Below are 17,531 nucleotides of genomic sequence, written 5' to 3' on the forward strand. Positions count from 1 at the left end.
GTATCTTAGTGATTGAGAGAAGCAGTGTCTCTAATTCCCTGTCTCCCACTTGGGCAAAGTATTTCATATGTTTTTAAATACGGAGACCATAGTTCAGGTCTAGTTTAAATATATTATAAAGACTTTGGTCTCCTTCAGTATCGGTGTTACTCAAATGTACATAAAGTAAATGCAAAAAATCCATATAAACCTGTCCAAGTCACTTAGTTTCTATCATTCACTATTGCTCTAAATGCAGTCTTGGCATCAGATCTGAGCTCTGGCAGGTAAAACTAGAAGGAGTAGGAGTAACGTGATAACACCTTAACTAAACTGCTTTAACTGTTTTGTGAATGACATATGTGAACAATCAGATTTATCCCGTCATTAGTCAAATCAGTAGTTTAGCAATCTCTGTTCACTGTTAGCATAATACAATCACTATTGGCACAGTTCATCTAGGTGTATGTGTTTTATATGTAGGATTTCCATAAAACTGTCTCCCAGTAGGATATGTTTTATATCAACGTGTACATAGAAAGCCCTTAAACTAACTTCAAAGTTCAATGAAATCAAAAATGTTCCACTGCCCGGGAAATATTCAAAGACAATAAGGAAGCAACCTGTATTATCAGAAGGGGCAGGAATTGAAGAGATGCCAGTGGACTTAACTCCGCCAGTGTCTGTCTTTAAAAGAAAAACTCATATATTTATTATAACAATACTGTAAATATGTAATGTCTTTTGCTTTGCTTGACATCGGATCATCCTCAGTAAGAGTAGAAAATCATATCATATCATCATCATATCATATTTTTACACAGACATTAATTCATGACCAGTCCACTCTGTCGGTAACAAGTTACACAAACTTGAATAATTGCATGAAAAAAAAAAAACATTAATCAAAACTTATTTTAAAAACATTGTTTGCTTTCAGTGGGTGTTACTCCCTCTTCAGAGTTGCTCCTCCTGATGCAGGTATGCACAGAGGTAAGGTCTAGTTTTTGAGTAATTGTTTGGATATGAGGAACTAGATAATTAAACTGATAAAAAATAAGTAACTGAAACAAGCCCTGATCACATGTCTTAATCTGTCTTCATCATCATTTTGACCCTGGGTCATCCGATTCCCCACCCAAAGTGGAATCAACTCTGGGGCTTGGTGCAGGAAGTAGTTTTCCACATAAACAGATAATATTAACAAGGTACGTAAAAATAGAATCACAGGCACCATGTTGATGAACCTGTGTTATTAGTAGAGGAATCTGTGCCACTGATTCCATCTTTCCTGAATCATGTGCCAAATGACACAAAACCAATTACCATAACCAACACACCTTGATTACTATTTCTGTTGGAATTGTATAAGCGTTTCTCATGCAGTTATTCAGGAACTCACTTCAGGAGGGTAATTAACATTTTGCCCCGTTTGTTCCTGTTTCATTCCTTAGTAACTACTCGCCAAGGACTATATGTGACTTGGCAACAGTAGAAGAATACAAATAGATCACATATAGAAATCAATTTATGAAAATTGCAGCTGAAATATTCCATTTATTTTAACCTCTGATGCTTCATTCACAGTCTACATGTTTGGTGAAAACGATCCAAGCTGATGAAAATAAATCAGGACCAAACCTTCACCAAATAAAAGATCAAAGAGAGGAGTGAGTGACAACTGAAAATAATTATTTACACACGTCAGACTTGGTGGACACATTTAGTAGGGTTTACCATCACCTGTCGTTTTGTGTGTCGGCACTGCTGACGTTAACCCGCTGGGTTGACAAATAATTGAGTTAATGGCCGCCCATCCATCTACGACAGATGAGAGGGTGAACACCTGAGAGGTAGCAGCATAGTGTTAACAAGGGATGGGAGGTGTCCGAGGGGGAGGGACCGCTGGCTCTGCAGGAAAACACCATTTAAATGCACGGTGGGAGTGTGCCTGAGCCGCTCTGGATTTCAAACAGGAGAAGCAGAAGCATCAATCAAACTGGGGAACATACAAGTTGGTTTTATCACTGAAACGGTTTCAACAACGACGGCAAAGCTTGAGCCATGTGTGGTAAGGTTTTCTTTCCATCGAGTTAATTTTTAAACTTTTTGCAAGGAATTGAGCGTATTTCTCACGAAAATTGTCTTGACTGGCTCCTGCAGTGCTGTAAGAGTCTAGCGATGTTTTGCTATAGAGGGAGGAATTTGCAAAGTTGTCAGATCATAGAATTGGTGATACGTAGTTGCTACGATCTTGTTGCAGTTTTATTGGAATATGAATTCTGAAGCGCAACAGTTGGATAAATCTGTTTTCTGCGCTGTGTGGATCCTGAAGCGCTTTACACACAACTGCTACGTGTCAGTGTTGTCATGCACGGATGTAGACGGGCAGACCAGACAGGCAGGTCTTACCAGTTACTGTTTAAAAAAAAAAAAACTGCATTGCACTTGCATTCATGAAATGACTCATCCATCCTCTATAAGTAGCCTACTTAAATCTGAAGCATTAGAATCATCTCTCACATTTTTGGCAACTTCACGTGTGTCACTCGCGAACAGGCACGTTTACAGCTCAGAGTAAATCTTTAACAGTCCTTCGGCCTCTCCTCATGTCTGCAAGGAAGAGGTCATGGTTGTTCTACCGCAGCCTGCCTACCTGGCTGCTCCAACACTGCGCGCAATGTGCGTCCGTCAATGGTCAGCTGTGTGCCTGCGGGAGGAGAGTTGCCCAGGAACATTCCTACACACACACACACACACACACACACACACACACACACACACAGACACACACACAGAAGAGGCTAGGGAACACTGTATGTGTACAACATACCCAGTAGCCTCATACTGTGTACATAACGTTATATTAAATTAATATAGCCTAATAAATTAGATGAAGTTCATGGGCAAAACTAACAGAGCTGGTAGCAAACAACCAAAAAGTGAACGTTACTGTCACCTAATGACTGAGTTATTGATGTATCCTTAAACACAATATGATGATAGTTATCAAAAGAAATTAAAAAGATGGCACTGTGCCTGTTTCTTCTTCCCCCTGTCTAAAAGGAATCTTTGCCTACCTGAATTACCAAGTGCCCCGCACCAGAAAGGAGATATTTGAGACGCTGGTGAAGGGACTGCAGAGACTGGAGTACAGAGGGTACGATTCAGCAGGTGAGACACTAAGCTTCACAGAGTTGCCACACACACACACATACATACACACACACACACACACACACACCACACACACACACACACACACACACACACACACACACACACACACACACACACACACACACTAATAGTACTCCTTGGCAGCACCTGTGTGTCATGTCCTCAAAAATCAAATCAAGGCAGCATTTCACAGTATTCAAAGTTTGAAGAAAAACAATTAACCAGAGATCTAATGCTGAGTTTAACTACTGTAACCAGCTCTATATGTTTAAACGTGGCTCTACAGTCAAAACTTCTGCTGTCTCATGTTGGTCACGAGGACACCCTGCCTGATAAACTAAACTAGATTAAATAAGATAGTAATAAACTGGTGTAATGAGTTGGGTGAGCTGGGTGTCATATAGGATCACCTGTTGATAGCAGATCCTTGTGCTACCTGGATTATTAATAGTTCTCTCTCTTTCTCTCTCTCTCTCTCTCTGTCTTTCACACATTCACACACACCTTGTATTTGTTCATCCTATTTGAGCAGGATAAAGCCACAGAAATAAGAGGTTCTTTTCATGGCTGTTACATGCTGTGTTCTACATACATGCACACCCACACCTAGCCACACACCCATGTCAGTCTTTCTATAGCTGAGAGGACATAAAACATTCCCTAGCGCCTTACAAATCCAAAATAAATGCCTAACCCAGACCTTTACCCTAACCTAAACCTAATTCTAACCTCAGGTTGTGAGGACCAGCCAAAATGTCCTCACAAGGATGGTTTATCCACACAGTCAGAGAAAGACACACACTAACACAAAATAAATACAGATATTAGTGCATTCAATGACGAGTCATTTTGATGGCCTCAAATAATATTTATACCTTTACCTGTCTTTTCATAATTGATGGTCCTAAACATTCTGTCCTGGTGAAGAGTTGAAATTGACCTCCCATCACTAATACACTGAAGACACTGAATTTGTGACATTTGTGCATTTGGCGCCATTCTGTGTGACACTATGAAAGTATATATTTAACTCCTCTGTCCTTTGTCTCTCTGCAGGTATCGCTGTGGATGGCCCTAACAAGGTGACCTCTGACATCAATGGTAACACCATCTGCTTGATCAAGAAGAAGGGGAAGGTCAAGGCTCTGGATGAGGAGCTATACAGTGGGTTTATGCACAATTCACTATATATTTTTATGAACGATTTTTTTTTTTTACATCAATTGTGAAGTTAAATAAGTTTTTATGTTTGTTGATCAGTATTAAAACTGCGATATTATCACTAAGATTATAATTTTTTTTTTTTTAATGAGATGTGATAGTGACTTGGTTTTAGTGGGTGTCTAACCTGTATACCCGCATGCTAAGTGTAGTTGTTATGATTATTTCACAATCACACCATCTTCTGTTTTACCCTTATTCTGACCTCATCCAAACATTTGGAAGAAATTCTCCAAAACTTAAAATCACCTCTGCCCTGCTTCTCTGAACATTTCACATTTTTTGTCTTTAAAATTCCCTGCAGTCTGTTAATATCAGTAAAAGTTGTGGTATTGTGTTTCCCTTGTTCAGAGAAAGACATACTGGATCTGGACGCGCAGCTGTGCACACACTTTGGCATTGCTCACACTCGTTGGGCCACACACGGAGAGCCGAGTGCTGTCAACAGTCACCCTCATCGCTCTGACAAGGATAATGGTAATATGTGCTAATGTACTTATATGCATGCTGACACACTTTCATTTTCACGTTTGGTTCAGTGTCAACAAGAAAAGCCGACTTAACAAGGTCTTCTTAACCGTCTCTGTGTAAAGCGTTTGATAATAGCTTATTAGCATTACATTGCAAGGTTAGGATGCTTTATACCTGTATACCTGACATCCCTTAGTCAGTAGTGTGCCATGTTCAAAGGTGTGTCAGTATTGTATCTTGGCTTTAAACCAGGCTCATAAAGTCCAAAGTGTGTAAGTCCATATCACATGGAGAAAAACTGCAAAACCAAGTAACATTTGTATTGATTTATGGGTAGTTTATTATCTTTAGTTTTGGCCCATTATTATTTGGTAATTGTTAAGATAACGTATCACTTTATTTCTTTGTAACCTCTTTGGTTGTCGTGCTCTTCCACGTCATTGTGGTAATGTATTTGCGTCATCCGAGTTGCTTGTAAATCCACTTACACATCTACGTACATTTTCTTCAGTTCAAGTCACATCCTTTGAATAACAACAACCTGTTAGACCTGCCATACCATTAAGTGTATTGTTGTCAGGTTCTGTACATGAGGCAGTTATTGATCTACTATTAGTTTAGTCCTTGGACAACATTAAAATGCTATTAGAGTGTAAATGTAAATGAGTATCATCAGGAGAGAGGTTTTATTACGATTTCACTAGGACTAGTTTTTGACCTTTGACCCCTTGTTCTAATCTTTTCTCTCTCACTGCCTTTTCTCAGAGTTTGTTGTCATCCACAATGGCATCATCACCAACTACAAAGAGCTGAAGAAGTACCTGGTAAGACATCCTGTCATTGGGAATTCATGTTGTAAAAACACCTAAGTTACAGTCCAGTGCCATTCTTGGGCCTGTCATTCAGGTTAAAGCTAGTATTACCATTAAAGGGACTTAATAAAATATATCCTATAATATGGCAATGTATGTCATGTTGCTTTTAGGCCAGTGGTCAGAGACCAAAAGACCAACACTGGCCAAAGGTTAGACAAATACAACTTTCTGGCTGTACCATTTATTTATATTCAGCTGGCTTTGTTTTATAAGTCAGCCTGTCCACTGCATAGGTAACCACTGCAGGCAAAGGACTGTCTGAAAAATGAATCATATTAATGTATCTGGAAGATTAATATCTGATAGATATAAAGAAAACACCACAATGATAAGAGACACTTTGGATGCTTAGCACATTTTTCTGTAGTTTGAACATAATTTCATCAATTTCCTCCAATCTGTTCACCTGAAGATTTGAAAATTATGGATTTCAGCCAGTACCTCCTCAGTGTGTTTATACTAATATAAAATGTATGTCTTACCTTTCTCAGATCACCAAAGGATATGAATTTGAGTCAGAGACGGACACAGAGGTGATCCCGAAATTGATCAAATACGTTTACGACAACCGAGAGAGTGACAGCATCACCTTCTCCACGCTGGTCGAGAGAGTCATTCAGCAGCTGGTGATTAGCTCACACAATGCAACAACACACAAAAACACACTTTATGGCAGCACAAGGGGTGATTGTGATACTTAGCTTCCTTTTCCAGAAATACTATAAGAAGTTAGGTATTCACTTCTATTTTTTCACAACACAGCTTTTTTTCTTCTTCTTTTTTTTTGCTTCAGCCCTCTGCTAGGAGATGGAAATTTTTATAACTAGCTTCCTGGTAACTATGAAGGGCAGCATCATTTAGCTTAGTGTCATAAAATGTGTCATTGACTGGTCATACACACACACACAGACACACATACACGTGCATTCATTTAAGCAACTCCTTAAATTCCCTGTCCTGTAAAACACAGTACACCATCACAAAAACAGTCCCCATGGCAACCATCCTAACAGCATCACAAGTGACATCATCACCCGTAGAAACCAATATATTTTTTCTTTGAGTGGGATGGAGCGAGCCTCCTTTTTCCATTATGTGACGTTCATGCTCCAAAGCTTTACACTCTTCAGCTGGGGTGAGTTGTTTCTGTTCACATGAACAGAGGAGGCAAAAGCGGCCATTTTGGGTTTGGAGTAATGGGAACCAGATAGTTAGACCCAATTACAGCCTCACAACCATGACACCCTCCCCTTGTCTCCTGTCCCACCCCCCAACACCACACAAACACAAACACACACCCAGTTCTGCTTCTAGTAACCACCACAGGCAGCATTGCACTCAGTACTTTCGAAATACAGCTGACGTTATACAATAGAGGTCTTATTTCTCTTAAGCCCCCCCACCACCACCACCACCAATACCCCACTACTTCCCAACACTCGCTCACACCCCCACTACAGCTACCAAGCCCCACAGGGCTGAAAGAAACATTTGCTTGTGTTCAGAAAATGTTTCTCTTAAAGGTTACACACACACATTCTAGGAATACACGGGTTACTTTACCTTTTACATTTAAATTTTTATACTTTGAACAAGTTTTCCTCCTCTTCCCTCACAGCTTCATTTAACCTTGATGTATTTTCACTCTTCCATCAGGTTAATGTAAACTCTGTGTTTCCTCTGCTTCTCTCTGTCTCAGGAGGGGGCTTTCGCTCTGGTGTTTAAAAGCCGTCATTTCCCTGGAGAGGCTGTGTCCACCAGGTTAGTATACACACTCAAACACACACACACCGACACACACACACACACACACATGCTGGCATTCCACTTCATATTATGGTCCAATATCTTTGCTGTTATCCAAGACTCAATGGAAGTGACTCATCCAAGTTACAACCACTGCAAAGCAATACCAAATATGATTTCACTCATTGATTGAGCCTTAATCTCAGTTTGCATGCATTACATTTGACATATTATGACTCTGGGACGTGCTTCGCTTACGATAATGAATGATTGTGCTGTTTTCCCATGTGCGTGTGCGAATGTGTGTAAATTCCCGTCTGGCTGCATGTATCAGTCCTATCTGAGTCTTAAGACCCAGGCAAAGGGAGGAGCAGAGGTTGAATTCAGGTTCCCTCTCTCCCCCCTGGGCCTCTGGCCTCTGGGCTGCCGGCCCTACACCTCCTTCTCTGTGACTCATTAACAGAGAGACGAGAGAGTTTCCTGTTTCAGCTCCGGGAAGTGCAGCTGCCAGCAAGACTCCTGGTTAATCACTTCTCATCATTTTATTTGACTTTATACCTTTCCTGGTTCAGTGAGCCGTCATGGATCAGGAAAATGGGAGATTGCTGGAGCACGGGAGTGAGAGAGAGAGAGAGAGAGAGAGAGAGAGAGAGAGAGAGAGAGAGAAAGGACAAGGGCAGATGGGCAACAAAATGAAGCCAGATAAGCAGACAGGTTGCCTGGTAGTGCCGGTGTTAGAAAGGCCGCTTCTTGGCACACCCTCTTTTAGGGGCCAGGAAACTTTGCATATCAGTTGTCTATTGTGTGACTGTTGTTTTCTATGGAAGTTGATATCTCTATTGCTCAGCTAAACTCAATGTAGTTTTGTGGTTAATATGTTGAACAGTCAGCATTGTCTTCCAGGATGTAGGGATGGAGGAATGTTTGTGATTATCTAGTGATGCTTGTCGGCACCCACCCTTTGTCGTCAAGAATCAACCTCCCGGCAGGACTTTTACTCTCTTTTCCTCAGTTTCTTTTTCTTTTCATGTTTCACATTCTGCTGTTCTCCCCTCTTGTCTTTCCACCACCTGGTCCTTCTCTTACTTACTCTTACTTTTCTTTCATCCCTTCTTCTCATCTCTCCCTCCCTCAGGGTAAATATTGTATTGGATAGCGACCACATGTTTCTGTTTGCAAGCCTCCCTTTTTCTGCCCCACACCCCTTAAAACAACCAGCGCTCTTACGTCAGTGTAGCCGTGCCCCAGAGAGGAAGAAGGGATCCAGACAGAGAAAGAAAAGAAAAAAAAGGAGAGGCCTTCAGTTTCTCAAGAGTTGGTGTCACAATAATTGTTGTTTTGCTATACTGTTTATGATGTTGTCAAAGGATAAGTGATTTAATGACTTCATTTATTTTAAGGTTAGTCTCCTCACACACCCCGCTTTCAACTGTCAAATCTACATGTGCTTGCACCTACATGTCCAGTAGGGGAAGTCCGTGTGGAATCAGTAGCGAATGAGGAAGCACTGACTCAGTCCAGGATCTGTGAGGAAATCGTAGAGGGATGTAGACGAAGGGAGGATCAGTTTGCCTGCCAAATGTTCACGATTAAAAGGTTTAGAAGAGACTTGGAATAGATGTGAGGATATCTGAGCTCCTGTCTGTGCAGGGGCGCACTCAACTGGATTAAGTACAAAATTGTGTAAAATTAATTTTACAATGATAGAATTTGAGGTAATAAAGGGTAATAGAAATATTTATAAATAGAAAGAGATAAAGGAGGATCATAAAGAGTAACAGTATTGATTTGTTTGGAATAATACAGCAGGATAGGATGTCAGGTTGTCTCATCATTCATATTTACACAAAGCATCACATGACAGTGTGTATCTGACATAGCTGTGCATCTACCAAGCCTAATCCTCTCCTTCCTCCCACTTTACCCACACTCTCTCCCACCTCTCCCCCCTGCCTTCCGTCTCTTCCTCCCTACCTGCTTCATTCTTGTCCCGGCAGGAGAGGAAGTCCATTGCTTATTGGTGTGCGAAGTGAGCATGAGCTGCCAACCGAACAGATCCCCATCCAGTACAACAGCGGTGAGCTCTGTTCCTCTTTCTGTCTGATACTCCAACTATAACAGTTTTACTGGTCAAATAAATATGCAATTTGTTTACATGGGAATACTTCTTTAAGAGTAAGTCATTATTGGTTTTGATCTTTTCATTACTGGCACAACTTGTAAAACTAATTCAGCAAGATACTCAAGAAGCACGAAGTTAAAAACTCCCATTTTGCACAGTCAGACTTCACCACAGCCCTTCAAATCTTCAGAGGCCTCTCCCACTAAACCTTATATAAATACAGAGCAGTAGCTTTAAACGTGTCCAATCAAGGGAGCGTTTTCTCTTTGTTTTCTTACTGGATCACTGTGTAATATTGCTCTATTGATTTTCTCAGATACACTAAAACAAATCCATACTGACTGTCAAAATGATTTTCTTGGCTAACTGTGGAAGTAATGCAAGATGTTGTGTGGCTCTGTTTTTTATTGCGCAATTATTCTTTGAAAAAACTTTCTTAGAAGGCCATTTTTCCCGAGGTGTTGCAAGCGACTTTAGTGTGTAGTTTTAAAAAGTAGTCATGTGGACATTAAAATACTTCCTGGGAAGAATTGGTTCCCAATCCCAGAATCCCCAGCAGACAAAAGGGTTCAAGAGGGAGGGACTTTTTAATTGTTTAAAATACTCTTGTTACAATGAAGTCATTTTGTTGCGTCTCTGTTTCCACTGTGTGTAGGGCTTAGCCTTCACTATCTTCAGTCAGTTTGCTTAAAATTTATGGGTCTTAATGACTCAAGTGAGTCCAGACCAAAGTCCAAAGCAGCATGAGGCTGTTTGGGGGCTGGAGGAAACCAAACTGGGTGTGTTATTGTATAGCTGAAAAAAATTCTTTCAACTCTGTTAGTCCCTCATTTTTCCCACATTTCATATACTGATGAAAATCTCTATCATCATACATCCTTTTTGTTGTCATAAACACCAGAACAAACTTACCAAATTAGATTATGTTTGGTTTTGTGCCATGCCAGTGTTATTGTAAACTCAAGAGAGCTTGTTTGTTAATAGAAAGCGTTCTGAACGTTTATTTGTGATCTGTTTGGTTGAGTTTTCCATATAAAAAGTTTCCAGATTTTTACCATCAAAATACAATTTCACACAGGACAAAAGCATTTCGACAGCAGGGACCCTACTACATCTTGAAGTTGAGAGGAGGAATTCAAGTGATGAGCACATCTTGATTGTTTTAGTCATTCAAAGTCGCTGTGCAACCTCTGACCCTTGACCTCTCACTTTTGACCCTGTAGGTCACCTAAAGGAGGGACTTCAGGAGAAGAACAGCCATAACCGTCCTGACTGCTCCAACGCCAACGCCATCAATTCTGTGGGGGATGACAAGGCTGTGGAGTATTACTTTGCCTCTGATGCCAGGTGAGAAACCATTTGTCTGTGTGTTTTGTTCTGAATCTAATATGGGCCTGTATCATTGAATTCTTATTTGTCATTCTATTACACTCACACACACATCTACCCCTTCCTTCTCTGTTGCTACCATGTCTTTCAAAAAAGAATCAAAATATTTGTTTTGTACCATTTGCAAACATCAATCAAGAAGTGCACATCATCATGAGTTCATCACACATGTATCTGTCTGCTCCCTCTACCCACAGTGCCATCATTGAGCACACCAACAAGGTGTTGTACATGGAGGATGATGACATTGCGGTGGTCACCGGGGGAAAACTCTCCATCCACAGGGTGAACCGGCAGGCCGGCGAGAACCCCATCAGGGCGATCCAGACCCTGCAGATGGAGCTGCAACAGATCATGAAAGGTCAGATGATCATCAAAAGACTGTTTTGGTATCTGTTGGATATGAGGACGATTCATTGCTTTCATTTTTGTTTTGTTTAAACAGGCAGTTTATCTTTAAATTATTAAAACATATATGAGCACACCAACAATATCTACATTCAGCATGCTAGTATTTTTACACAAGTCTATTCTGCAGACTTGTGCTGGCTCGCCCTCTGCTGGCTGAATAATCGAAAACATAACACTGTTAATTTTCCAGCCTCTTTCAGTTTACCAGTTAATATGATGTACATATATGCCCCCCTTTCTCTGCAGGTAACTTTGATGCCTTCATGCAGAAGGAGATCTTTGAGCAGCCGGAGTCAGTAGTCAACACTATGAGAGGCCGGATTTTTTTTGAAACCAACACAGGTGACCAGTGACCTTATAACCTGTTTCCTACCTTCAAAGTTTAAGGATATGTAGGGTGCATGTGCGGCTCCCTGATCCCTTGAATCAATATTAGCAGGGACTAATTCAGGCTACGCACACAAGGATCTGCTCTTTTTTTATAGTCCGTCCCACCGTTGTCTGTTTGAACTTGGAATTTTGAAAGACAAACTGCGCTAAAATACTAAGACATTTATTTACACTTTGCTGAAGCACCATATGCTGTCACCCATATCTTTCACATTCATAACAGAATAACCACCATTAGCACTAGTGCAATATGTACACGTGGAATGATCTCAGACAATCAAACTGTAGGTGCATGATGTACTTCCTCAATATGTACCACCTGTTAATTGTAGAGTATACATCCAAGATTACGTGGCTGTGCCTTGGTAAATTTGTTTAAAATGTGTGCAGTATCTATTTCTGACGACTAACATGCATTAAATCAACAGTATAATCTAACTGTCTTACCTCCTGTTTCCTCAGTGGTTCTCGGTGGACTCAAGGACCACCTGAAAGAAATCAAACGCTGCAGACGGCTAATCGTGATTGGCTGTGGCACTAGCTTCCACGCTGCAGTGGCTGTGAGTACAGCTGTCAGAAATTGGAATAAGAATGATGATGATGGTTTTGTGAGGAAGACAGCAACGATTAGTAAAAAAATTAATTTCAAAACACATGAAAACATGAAATTACTCTTTGTTTTGTGAGTGGTGACGATGATGATTTTGTTTTTTCCCACTTTTTAGACCAGACAGCTCCTCGAGGAGCTGACGGAGCTGCCCGTCATGGTGGAGCTGGCAAGCGACTTCCTGGACCGCAACACCCCTGTTTTCAGAGATGATGTTTGCTTCTTCATCAGTCAGTCAGGTGACGGTAACACATGGTCTATCAGACAACACAATTCTGACCACGAAACTGACTTTACAGAACAACTTGCTTCACATTGTTACATCTTGGGTGAAACCTGATATACCACCAATTTGAATTTCTCCTCCGACTGTGGCCTAACTTTGCTGTAATTCGGCATCGTAAGTATAATTTTTATTCCCTCTGCTCCCTCAGGAGAGACAGCAGACACCTTGATGGCACTGCGCTACTGCAAGGACCATGGTGCTCTGACAGTCGGTATAACCAACACTGTGGGCAGCTCCATTTGTAGAGAAACAACGTGTGGAGTCCACATAAATGCTGGGCCTGAGATAGGAGTGGCTAGCACCAAGGTACAGTTTATATTCTACATCTAATAGTTTTATTAAAGACCCTTTTCAGAATGTGGCAACAGCCAATTGTAAAACAGACACATTTTTTATACTTGATATAAGCTGTCATGTATTACCACAAACGTTGTATTCAATTTGATGATACAATTCTCCTTGTTAAAGGCTGCATGACAACACAGAACTGTGTTATTTGCTAGATAGGCTCATCTTCCTGCCGCACCGGTCAGCACAGGATATATTTTGGTGTTTATTGTGTGTGTGTGTGTGTGTGTGTGACACAGGCCTACACCAGTCAGTTTGTGGCCCTCATTATGTTTGGCCTGATGATGAGTGAGGACAGGCTCTCCTTGCAGAAGAGAAGACTGGAGATCATCAACGGCCTCAAAGTGCTACCTGGTTAGTGCTCCAACAAACACAAATACATCACAAACACAAAGTGGCCCCAGCATGATCACATAGCATCTTTAAATGTAGACGGATGGATGCAACCACATTAAAAAAATACTGCATCATCTGTGTAATACCTGTACACTGCCGTAAGAACTTCACCTCAACTCATTATTTTCCTCAACTCCTAGAGCTGATAAAGAAAGTGTTGTCTCTGGATGAGAAGATCAAGGCTATTGCCAATGAGATGTATGAGCAAAGGTCCCTCCTGGTCATGGGCCGAGGTTACAACTATGCCACCTGTCTAGAGGGGGCGCTGGTGAGTTGAGAATGCCACAGTGGCCTTTCAGAAAACTGCAATTCATGTGAGGAAAGAGTAAAAAACATTTGACCCTTTTTTTATTCCAATGCAGAAAATCAAGGAGATCACGTACATGCACTCAGAAGGCATCCTGGCTGGGGAGTTGAAACACGGTCCTCTGGCACTCATTGACAAAAACATGCCGGTCATCATGATCGTCATGAGAGACGCCTGCTACGTTAAGTGCCAGAATGCTCTGCAGCAAGTCACTGCCAGATCGGTAGGTCCTGGAAAAACACATTTTAATAGACCTGCAGGCACATTTATACAAACATTATAACTGGGGAGCAATAGTAGACAAAAAACTCACCCATTTTGTAGGAATCATGAAGGTGTGATACAATAAGTACAAAGAGCAAAGAGCCCAATCATTATTTCAATAATCTTCATAATATAGAACAGTCATGTAATTCATTGGAAATGACTTTAATAAGAGGTACAGTAAGGCACAATGCACACACACACACACACACACACACACACACACACACACACACACACAGACGAACACGCACCACACAGTATATTCTTACAGTCAGGTCACAAACTACTCAAATCCATCATAAATGATGACATTAAATTGACTGATGTTGTTAATGACGATGTTAATGTTCTTGCCACCAGGGTCGGCCCATCATCCTGTGTTGCCAGGACGACCCTGAGGTGACTAAGAATGCCTACCAGACCATCGAGCTGCCACATACTGTGGACTGTCTGCAGGGCATCCTCACTGTCATCCCCCTGCAGCTCCTGTCGTTCCACTTGGCCGTCCTGAGAGGATATGACGTAAGTACCCGACACAGTTTTCACTCGGTCCATCTATGAAAATTCTCAATGTACATGAGTCTTTTTAACTTCAAGTAGTTTTGCTTTAACATTTGTTTTAAGTAATACAGTAGTTGAGTGCTTTTTATCTACCACAAAATCAGTGAGATGTGTGACTGTGAGATACAGTGCCTCATAAATAGCATCTAAATACTGCACATATCAGTGGTTACATTTTATTAAAGCACTGTAACTGCTTGACTTGACTGATTGTATTGACCCATCTATCATGTGATTTTCATGAGCTCAGTGTATAATATACACGCTGATATGTCATATACACTTATCAATATTATACTATGATATGATATTCTACTATGATAGTTGTAGCCATATTAATTGTGTTCATCTTTACCACACCCAACACTAAGGCAATACAGATATAAGAAATTAAGTGGACATATATTGTAAAACATCTTATGCTGATATAATTCAAACTATTTTAGTTGCATTATAGTTTGCATATGGCAAAACAAATATCAAATATTCGCCTTAAAAGACATCTCTCTCTCCAATTTGGACAGCCACTGTGTTTTTCCAGACATAGTCATGGCAGTTGTGGTTTTTATTTTCAGACCACCATGACAGCTATGTGGTTCTGTCTCTGTAGGACCATTTCTCTTCCCGCTCTTTGTTAGACTGTAAATGTGCACTTGTTTTAGTCTAAAAGGGAAGCTTATGTTCCTTGGTTATCATACAGTAAGTGCACTTTATGTGGTGCAATGTCTATAGCCAAATCCATATCATGCCAGAGTGTTATTGTTAAAAATCACCTACCTTAATATGATGTGATTTGTTAAACATGCACAGCACAGCCACAGTCACTGATCACATGTGATTTGCTATAACACACTGCTTTATCTTTTTGCAGGTTGACTGTCCCAGAAACTTGGCCAAGTCTGTGACTGTAGAATAAACGCAGCTCACAAAGCATCAGAGAGGAGGCTTGTAGATTTACAGTGCAATCGTACAATTGAACGTTCAGTATGTTTGTGTATGTTTATGTCTATGTGATATTGTGTCTGGAGGGGTTGGAGTGAAGAAGGGTCTGTGTTAGTGTGTGTGTGGATGAGAGTGTGAATGAGAGAGTGAGTGTGACAGATGAAAGAGGATGGTATACGGTACAATGCCTTTTTTTTTTAAAAAAGAGAAATGTGAAGTCTGACCAATACACTGCTGAGGAAGTGCCAGTGCCATTGAGGCCTTGCGGAACAATCTATGAAAGCAACATTCATCCAAAGCAATATGCTGTGCCTTTTTCTAATCTCACCTTGAGCCAAAGACACACAGAAAGGACACAGCAGAAAAACATTGATATTAAGTGTTTACAGTTGTGCAATATGGGGACCAAATGTGCATTATGAATGTAGGCTACACAATCACGAATGAGATGATTCATTCTCTTCCTGTTTTATGAATTTCTTATATCCATTGGGGAGCTTCTTGCCTCTCTGTTGCACAATGGGAAATGTAGGAATTACACAGTTTTATTTCAGAGTGTCATCCGGGTTATTACAATCTGATTTTATATACACTGTTGCTCATAAGGTTGGAATAAAATATTTTTTACCTCTTTCCATGAAATGATTGTGACAATGTGATTTATTCTTGACAGATAAAGTGTATATCTTCTCAAAACTTTAGTAGTTAATCTCTTCCAAAGTGATTACTGATGCATTTAAATAGGAATAAACAGAGGATTGTGTCAGAAAACAAAATTATTCCAACTTTATGGGCAACAGTATATTTCATTTTACACTCATGCAATGACTGTGCCTGGTGGGCTATTAACCCATAACTCCAATAATTTTTAGCGGAAGCTGCCAGAAGTCGCTTCATTGTTAAATTTTAATTTAAAATATATTGAATGTCTATTCTGTTTAACAGAATTGCAGTTTCCAAAGTCAGTTCATGGTAGAACATGTACCTTTTTCCAGACTGTCTTTAGCAGTTCCATATAGGCATACGAAGAAATTATTTAAAAAGCAGTCAGGCAGCAAAAAATGAAGTACCGTAACATTTAATAATACTTTTGTTTTGATGGTTATTTGTATGGGTTTATAGTAATAATAATATTCTGTATTTATCTGATTCTTGTTTTATAGGGGCTAAAGAGAGGGTTTGATTTATATCTGTAACTATGGTCCTATTTTATATGTATGTTTTATAGACATAAACAGGCACTATCAATCAATAAATAGATAAAGCATTCTATCCAAAGTGTGTTGTAATTTCTCTTTACCTGCAGTGTTTGTTGTAGTAAGTACTATTAGATTTTGATTCTATTTTCTGTAGATTTATAAAACTAAAGGTTGCTCTGTCTTTCATTGACTTTTTTTGTTTTTGTTTTTGACTGTGGTATTAGCCTGCATGGCCAGTCTAGCACCAGTTTGAGCTTCTACTATATTATCATTATGAGCATATGAGAATATTTATAAACGTTTATGGATGATAAGCAATATCACATACATAAATGGAGCCAACTGACAAAATATTCATCTCTAGTCTCTGGGTAATTGTGACAGCATTTTTCAGGATTTTCCTAATTTTTGCAAACCGAATATTTGTACAAATCAGAAGAAAGAAATGGCCGGGGACATTTTTCTGCATTGAGTAACCTACTTTTACCTTTGATACTTTAACTACATTTTCTTGATTATACTTATATAGGCTACTTTTACTGAATTATCATTTTGAATGCAAGATCTTTTATTTCTAACGCAGTATTTTACTGAGTAGCATTAGGCCACCACTTTTACTCAAGTAAATATAAAAAAAAAGGAAATATGAATCGGCAATAATAATTTCATAGGTGTAGCATAAACACTGAGGTCACTCTGCTGCATGTGTAAATACTTTTGATACTTTAAGTTGCCATTTTGTATATTTTCAGTGCAGGGCTTTTCGAAATTGATAATTTATTTATTTACTTCATTAAAGAATCTGACTACTTCTACCGCCACTAATATTATATA

The 17,531-nt window shown here is 39.9% G+C and overlaps 1 protein-coding gene across 1 annotated transcript; it reads left to right on the forward strand.

The window, feature by feature from the left end:
• The first annotated feature begins 1,906 nt into the window (after positions 1 to 1,906).
• Positions 1,907 to 16,770, forward strand: gfpt2 (glutamine-fructose-6-phosphate transaminase 2). The gene is made up of 19 exons (XM_056383636.1): positions 1,907 to 2,050; positions 3,046 to 3,153; positions 4,216 to 4,323; positions 4,732 to 4,857; positions 5,617 to 5,675; positions 6,218 to 6,352; positions 7,426 to 7,487; positions 9,470 to 9,549; positions 10,818 to 10,941; positions 11,181 to 11,344; positions 11,641 to 11,736; positions 12,247 to 12,344; positions 12,510 to 12,630; positions 12,826 to 12,983; positions 13,265 to 13,379; positions 13,562 to 13,689; positions 13,784 to 13,951; positions 14,356 to 14,517; positions 15,428 to 16,770. Exons 1-19 carry the CDS (start codon positions 2,044 to 2,046, stop codon positions 15,470 to 15,472), a joined length of 2,064 nt encoding a protein of 687 aa, XP_056239611.1. The 5' UTR covers positions 1,907 to 2,043; the 3' UTR covers positions 15,473 to 16,770.
• The last annotated feature ends 761 nt before the right edge of the window (positions 16,771 to 17,531 follow it).

Source organism: Seriola aureovittata, chromosome 8 (genome assembly GCF_021018895.1).
Source record: "Seriola aureovittata isolate HTS-2021-v1 ecotype China chromosome 8, ASM2101889v1, whole genome shotgun sequence".
NCBI classification, from domain to species: domain Eukaryota; kingdom Metazoa; phylum Chordata; class Actinopteri; order Carangiformes; family Carangidae; genus Seriola; species Seriola aureovittata.